Genomic DNA, 8,790 nt, shown 5'->3' on the forward strand with positions numbered 1-8,790 from the left:
AATATCAAAATTCAGGACATATGCAAATGGTTGATACCGATATTAATGTAAACGCTAGTTATTATATTCCCCATCTTGGCGTACATCGCCCTGACAAAACTACAACAAAATTGCGTGTTGTTTTTGATGCTAGAGCGCAAACATCGAGTGGTGAATCACTTAACTCAGTACAAATGAAGGGAGGCGTGCTTCAGGATGATTTCTTTTCAATTATGTGTAGATTTAGGAAACATCCTGTAGCCGTTACGGCTGATATTAAAGGTATGTTTCGCACTGTCTTAATTGATGAAAATCAACGAGACTTACAAAGAATATTGTGGAAATTGAATAAAGATGAAGAAGCTAAAATTTACAAGCTCTGTACTGTTACCTATGGTACAACCACTGCTCCATTTTTGGCAATGCGTGTCTTAAGACAAATTTCGATTGATGAAGGGAAGGATTTTCCCATTGCAGCTCGTGTCGTCCAAAATGATTGTTTTATGGACGATGTAGTCTCGGGGGCTCATGATATTTCTTCTGCCTTAGAGTTAAAGTCAGTTAATAAACCTTCTTCATCGGGGTGGCAGGGATTTACACAAATGGCCATCTAATGAACAGTCTTTGTTAGAAAACTTACCGTATGAAGACCAAGAGTACCATTTCGATATTAAAAGCAACGTTAAGACTCTCGGTGTTATATGAAACCCAAATGCAGATTTGTTTGAATTTTCAATTTCAGATAGCACTAATCAGATGAACTGTACTAAAAGAACAGTTTTATCTTGCATTTCAAGACTGTTTGATCCATTTGGCCTCATGGGGCCGGTGATAGTGAAGGTCAAAATTTTTATGCAAAAGCTCTGGCTACAAGAACTCGACTGGGACCAGGCACTGCCAGACTGCAAGGTTAAGGAGTGGGAGAAGTATGCTTCCTCTCTTCTCTGTGTGAAAGACATTAAAATAGACCACTGTGTAGCGAATGGAACTGTTGCCTCCTTAGAAATCCATGGCTTCTGCGATGCTTCGCAAGATGCATACGGTGTAGCGATTTATTTACAATGTAAGAATAAATTAAATAAAGTGACTATTAACTTACTGTGCAGCAAGTCACGCATAGCGCCGATAAAAAAGTTGACGCTTCCTCGTTTAGAATTTTTATCGGCTGAACTAATGTCCAAACTTCAACAGAAACTGTTAAAAGCTCTTCAAATGGATATACAGAATGTTTACTTGTGGCCGGATTCAACCATAACTTTGGTGTGGATACGAACTGATCCATGTTTGTTGAAAACCTTCGTATCGAATAGAGTGACCAAGATTCAAGAAATCACTAGATTACTTAAATGGGGACATGTGCCTTCCGAAAGCAGCCCTGCTGACTTTATTTTGCGTGGTGTTACTGCAGACAAAATCTCTGAACTTTGGTGTCATGGCTCTTCTTTTTAAACGTCTGAGGACTATAAGCAATTCGAACATTCTCCTTCTTCCAGCAATGAATATATGGCTGAACTCAAGAAAAATTTTGACCTTAATTTCACTGTCTTTGAGAAAAACACTTTTATAATTGCTTTTTTGAACAAAAGCAATAGTTATATAAAACTAATCAGAATCTTAAGTTTTATTTTCAGATTTGTAAGAAATGCAAAAAACTCAGCAAAGAAAACTACGGGACCGATCTCGAGGGATGAGTTAAAATTATCCGAATTGTTTTTGATTAGAGAAGAAAAGAGGGATGAATTTTCTTCTGATATTGCAAATATTCAGAAGGTTACAATTTCTTCTAAGAGTAAGATTAAATCACTTAACGCCTTTGGTAAGACTCAAAGTACAGCAGCAAAAACATGACATGTTGTCTTTATGAAATTTTATTGAGACAAGGTAAAGGTATAGATTACACACAATGGTTATATACGAGTTTCAGAGCCATCTATTGGCGTTAATTTGAATTGAGGAATATTAGTGACGGAACATGCCGCCCACCTTGAAATTGTATTTCAATAGTGCTTGAATACAAAATTTGAATATATATATAGAAAATTTAGCTTTTTAAGAATACAAATAACTTTATACACAAAACAAAAAACATTTATTTATGACAGTCATATTGGCAATAAACATAATTTTGTGACATTACGTTTATGAGTCCCATCAGAGGTTTTTAGAGTTTCTACCCTGACTATGTTATCAAGACCAGGGTGCAATTGTAGGATTCTACCCATTTTCCATTTAGTTGGGGGCAGGTTATCCTCCTTAATGAGACATAGATCATTAATTTTAAAGTTCTTTGTTGGCGAAAGCCACTTTGGCTTTTGTTGTAATCGACAGCGATACTCTCTATGCCAACATTTCCAAAATTGCTGAACTAATTTTTGTATTTGTTGCCATCGAGCTAGATACGAAATATTTGTATCAATGTAACTTGGCTCAGAAATGCTAGTTAATGCTCTACCAATAATGAAATGACCAGGTGCTAAGGCTGATAAATCATTCGGGTCATTAGATAAAGCAGTTAACGGTCTAGAATTTAAACACGCTTCCATTTGAGTTAAAAATGTTTCAAACTCTCCATAAGTTAATTTTGTTTCTCCTATTACACGTTTTAAATTAAATTTTGTTGATTTTATTCCTGCTTCCCAGAGGCCACACATATGTGGCGCACCTGGAACATTTAGATGCCATTTAATACCAATATTAGATAAATAATTATGAACATTTTGATTATAGTTTTTTGATTTAGCAAGTTTTTTAAATTCCATTAACTTGTGTTTAGCTCCAACAAAGTTGGTGCCACAATCACTATATATGTCATTACATGTACCCCTACGGGAAAGGAATCTTTTAAGAGATGCGATGAAAGCATCTGCAGATAAATCAGTCACTAATTCTAGGTGTATAGCTCTTGTTGTGAAACATACAAAAAGAGCTACATATGCTTTAAATTATTTAGAACCTCTTCCTTTAATTGATTTAATTTGGAAGGGGCCTGCGTAATCAACTCCACATCGCAAAAATGCGGATGCAGGGGTGATTCGAGAAGATGGCAAATCGCTGATCATTTGATTGGCTATAGAAGCTCTTAATTTACAACATTTTACACATTTTCTAATTATATGTCTTATTAAATCTCTTGCACCTACAATCCAATACATTTCTTGAATAGAAGATTGCACAAGTTGTGGACCGGCATGCAAGAAAGTTTCATGAAAATGTCTAACAATGAGATCAGTTAGAATGTGCCGTTTTTGCAATAAAATAGGATGTTTGTGACCGTATGCGAGATGTAAATGTCGCAAGCGACCGCCCACCCTGAGAATTCCTGAATCATCAATAAGCAGGTTTAAAGATAAAATTTTGCCATTGCAAGATAAAAGTTGCCTTCTTTTTAATGCATTGATCTCACTATTAAACTCATTACACTGCACTAATTTGATTAAAACATTTATAGAATTACTTAATTCCTTAGTTTTTAAAAAACCAGTTATTTTGTTGCCAGAATTTCTACAGTTGTAAATAAATCTTAAACATAAAGCTGTGATTCGTTTAAGTTTAGAAAGAGATGAATATCTATGAAATATATGTTAAGAATTGCCACGAGGCGGCGCTCACATCATATAACACATTATTAATCAGTTGCTATTCAACTCTAGCATCTTCCTGTCACTCAAAATGATCTTGTCCAATTTTATGTTATTAAGTTTCTAAATAAATGTTTTATGTTTGTAACAGTCCGCTATTAATTGATCAATATATCACGAACACTAAACAAAAAGTGGTCATCGCCGAGCACGAAGACAAACTGAACGCTTGTGGAAATTGAGTACGAAATCGAAACGAACAAAGGCTTTGGAGCAAATAACAGTATTTAACCGAAAGCGGGGTTATATACGAGGACAATTGACAAGGATTGAAAATGCACTTCAGCAAAATACTGATTTACCTGCGGACAATGCGGACATCACTCAAAAATTATCAACTTTGGATAAACTTAGAACAAAATTAGAGGATCTACGCAGCGAATGCTATTCTACTTTGTCGGATGAGGATTTGCCTGATTTTGAAGAAAGTTTAGATGGGCTGCAAATTGACCTCGAAACATGCGAGGTAAGCTTTCAAAAACTTTTAAATCCTAATTCTAATTCAAATGAAAATAGTTCGTCCTCTAGTCTAGTTCGTCAATTAATCTTCCCGAATTTTCAGGTTTATATGTCGAATGGTTGTCATTCAAAACACAATTTATGTCTTTAATTGAAGATATCAAACAATTGTCAGAACAACAAAAATTGTTTCACCTTCAGTCGGCACTTAAGGGTAACGCTAAACAATTAATTACGGTAAATGATACGTACAACAGTTTATTCGAAGCTTTGAAAAAACGATTTGAAAACACACGCTTGCTAATTATGAGTCATATTGGTGAAATATTTAATTTTTCTAAAGTTAAATGTGAATCTGCGTCTAGTTTAAGACAGATGCTCGATAAAATTGAAAGTAATTTGCGATCATTAAAACAACTAGAATTAGAAACGAACCCTCTTTGCGAAGCAATATTAATTTATATAATTATTCAAAGAATTGATATTGAGTCACGTAAATTATACGAAATGGAATTGGGTTCGGAATTACCGAGTTGGGAAAAATTTACGGAATTCTTAACTAAAAGATGTCAAGCACTAGAAAATGTAAACAGAAATTCAGGCGAATTCAAACGGGAACCAACCCCAAAATTGAAAACTCTAATGGTGAAAAACGAAAACAAAAATAATTGCTTATTAGGATGCATGGAATCCCACCCTATTTTCAGATGTAAGAAGTTTATCGATTCTAATACAGATGATAGATTAAAATGAATTGTAAGGAATAAATTATGCTTTAATTGTCTCGGATTTCACACAATGTCTAAGTGTAAGAAAATTCATTTAAAATGTAAATCTTGTAACAAGAATCATAGTACAATGATACACGGCGCGAACTTTTTCTTCGATAGACAAAATCAAAACAAAAATGCGGGTGTGGCGCCAATGAGCAGGGAAGAAAGAAATAATTCAGTTTCGGAACAAGAAGTTACGCAATCACAAATGCAAAATGGAATTAATAACAAACCGCAAGAAGCACCATGTTTATATTATTTTAATGTAAATAAAAATGTTCTTCTTTCTACAGTGAAAGTTAAAATATTGCAATCGAACGGAAAATATTTGCATTTGACAGGGCTATGCGATTCTGGAAGTATGAAATCTCTTATTACAGAACAGGCAGCTAATTTATTGGGTTTAAAAAGATCGCGTTGTAGGTCAAATTTAATTGGATTAAAAAATACAGTATTTCCGATAACTGAGAAGATTTATTCGCGTACAAGTAATGATGAGGAATCATTTAGTAATGAACTCGAATTGTTAATTTTGCCAGAAATAGCCGGAAATATTCCTTCGGAAAAAATAAACATTTCTAATTTGAATTTACCCGAAAACGTAAAGTACGCTAATCCTAATTTTTATTTACCGCAAAAAATATCGATTCTATTTGAAGGTGACGTATTTTATGAATTGTTAAAAGGAAATCAAATTCGATTAAGGGGTCATTCTATTATTTTAATTGAAACAGTTTTCGGATGGATGGTTACAAGTTCGATCCCCTCTATACACCCACATGATTCCAAATGTTATTTCATACAGGACAATGTTGATGAAGGGTTAAATAAATTTTGGGAATTAGAGTCAATTGGGATAGTTCCAAATGATAATTCAGATGAGGAAAGTACTGCTTTAGCGCTCTTTAAAAATTCTGTAGATTACAAAGAAGGAAGGTATCAAGTTAGGCTAACATGGAAACGTGATTTTAGGGAATTAAACGATAACTTAATAGTAGCCAGAGGACGGCTAGATCATTTGATTAGAAAATTTGAGAGACATTCAGAACTGTATGAAGATTATCGTGAAATTCTGAAAGACTATGAAAATCAAGGCATCATAGAGAAGGTCCCAAAAGACAAAGTACAAACAGATAAACCGCTATTTTATCTACCATTTTCCATGGTTTACAGAGAATCAGTCAGTTCCAGTAAACGAATAGTTTTTGATGCCAGCTCACATGAAGAAGGTAAACTGTCCTTAAATGACTGTTTATATGCAGGACTTAGCCTAAATCCTCTGATATTTAACATGCTTATATTTTTTCGTTTGAATGCTGTGGTGATCTTGGCAGATATCGAAAAAGCGTTCCTTCAAATATCGTTGAATGAGACAGATCGAAATGCAGTGTGATTTCTTTTTCCAAGTTCGAACCCGGCCATAGGTGAGCAGTATGACATAAATATTTTTAGATTTTGCAGAGTTCTTTTTGGTGTCAACGCCAGTCCTTTCTTGCTTTCTGCCACTATTAATGAACATATAAAAAAATATCAAGAGTTGCATCCTGCTACGGCGAATATGCTCAATGAATGTCTATATGTCGACGACTTCATAGGAGCTCTCGACGACGTGAAATCTGCCTTTCAGATGTCGGACGAAGCCAAGAAAATTATGGCAGAAGCAAGCATGAATCTGTGTAAATGGAGTTCAAACAGCAAGGAACTGGTACAATTATGGAAGGATTGCGGGTTCGAAACCCAATCCTACAGCCAATTTACACAAAGTTCTAGGACTGCCATGGCATGTGCATGAAGACTACATCTCTGTAGAACTGAAAGACTTGCTTAAATTCGATGGAAAAGAAAAAGTTACTAAAAGAATTGTTTTAAGAACTATCGGAAAACTGTTCGACATATTGGGTTTTCTTAGTCCGTACACAATAAGAGTCAAGTGTTTACTCCAAGACTTGTGGCTTAGAAAGTGTCCGTGGTATACGGAACTTCCACCAGACATTCGCCAACAATTTATTCAGTGGAGGTCTGAGTTATCTGTCATTTCGAAATTACAAGTTCCTAGAATGATTCTAGACCCCAGTCTAGATGATGCCAAGGTACTTCAAATTCATGTATTTTCGGATGCCAGCCAAAGAGCATACGGAACAGTAGTGTATCTAAGAGTGAAGTACAGTGACAAAATCACAGTTAATCTTATCGCATCAAAGAGTCGTGTTGCTCCATTAAAGACACTGACTCTTCCAAAACTAGAACTAATGGGTGCATTACTTGCAACCAGACTCGCAAAAGAAATAGAACAGATTGTAAAACGAAAAGGATCCCCCACAGTTCATTTTTGGACAGATTCCCAGATCGCATTGTTCTGGATCAAAGGACCTCATCATAAATGGAAACAGTTTGTTTCCAATCGAGTGAAAGAGATTCAAGCCCTTAGCAATCCTGAATCTTGGTCACACGTTCCCGGTAAACTCAACATTGCTGACATTCTTACGAGAGGAGTTAGTGCAGAAGTTCTTCTGAAAAATGAGGCCTGGTGGTCAAGTCCCGAGACTTTAAGAAAAGATGAGATTTCAGTGTTTGAGTGCACTAATTCTATTGCTGAAAACTCTTACCTTTCAGAGTTAAAAAAAGGTTCCTCTGTTGAAGAGGATATGTGTTTTGCTTTAACTAATCAAAATGTTATGTTTTATAATTACCTACTTAAACTTACCAATAATTTTTCTAAACTTGTTCGTATAGTATCATATATTTTTAGATTTATCTATAACTGTAAAAATCCAAAGAACAAGGCAGGTAGGTATTTAGATTCTGAAGAATTGAACAAATCCGAAACTTTTCTCTTAAAATTTGCCCAAAGTGAATATTTAGAAGAATTGAATGCTTTAATGAAAGGTGAGAATGTGAAAGGTAAAAGTAAATTGTCTTCTCTTAATTGTTTTATTGATAAAAAGGGTCTTATACGTGTTGGAGGTCGAATTGTAAATTCAAGTGTTAATGATTATACTAAACATCCAATTGTCCTTCCAGCAAAACATCCCTTAACCTATATGATTGTACATTATTTTCATTTGAAATATTTACATGTCGGAGCACAAACTTTGATGTACTTAATACGTCAAAAATATTGGCCTGTGAACGGCAGAAATTTGTGCAGGTTGGTAATACACAATTGTGTTACGTGCACAAAAAACAAACCAGTTTTAGAGCAACAATTAATGGGTCAGTTACCTAAAGAACGAATCGAACCTTCTCCTCCATTTACCATAACAGGTATTGATTTTTGTGGACCATTTTATATAAAATTTAAAGGACAAAGGAAAGGTGTTTTAAATAAGATATATGTTGCAATTTATGTATGTTTCTGTACTAAATCAATACATTTAGATTTTGTGAGTGACTTAACATCAACAGGGTTTATAGCTAGCTTGAAAAGATTTTTTTCTAGAAGAGGTAAGGCCTCTAAAATTTTCACTGACAATGGACGAAATTTCGTTGGTGCAGATGCTGAACTGAAACGGCTTTTCAAAATTATTAATTCACCAGATGAACCTTTGGCTCAATATTTCGCCGAGGAAAAAAATGATTGGCATTATAACCCCCCAAGATCACTCACTCAAAATGATCTTGTCCAATTTTATGTTATTAAGTTTCTAAATAAATGTTTTATGTTTGTAACAGTTCGCTATTAATTGATTAATATATCACGAACACTAAACAATATATAACCAGAAGTTGACGAATGTTTATCTGTTGTAGTTGTTTGCATACAATACCTCTCTTCAGGCACATGATCAGCTGAACGTTGTTCTTCCTGAAAAGAAAATGAGTTATGTAAAAGGTTTGGACCACATAGCCAAAGGGACGTTATTAATTCTGGTGACGATACTCCACGTGTAGCCAAATCGGCTGGGTTTAAATCTCCCTTGATGTGATGAAACTGAGAAAGA

General features: G+C 34.7%; 1 protein-coding gene across 1 annotated transcript; it reads left to right on the top strand.

Moving 5' to 3' along the window:
* The first annotated feature begins 735 nt into the window (after positions 1-735).
* On the top strand, positions 736-8,532 carry LOC147801209 (uncharacterized). Its single transcript, XM_087154423.1, has 5 exons — positions 736-1,377; positions 3,904-4,083; positions 5,655-6,078; positions 6,545-7,496; positions 7,599-8,532. The coding sequence occupies exons 1-5, from the start codon at positions 736-738 to the stop codon at positions 8,530-8,532; spliced, it is 3,132 nt and encodes a 1,043-aa protein (XP_087010549.1).
* Positions 8,533-8,790: the final 258 nt, after the last annotated feature.

The sequence above is a fragment of the Parasteatoda tepidariorum genome, chromosome 11 (genome assembly GCF_982258835.1).
Source record: "Parasteatoda tepidariorum strain Cologne lab strain chromosome 11, Ptep-v5.0, whole genome shotgun sequence".
Classification (NCBI taxonomy): Eukaryota; Metazoa; Arthropoda; class Arachnida; order Araneae; family Theridiidae; genus Parasteatoda; species Parasteatoda tepidariorum.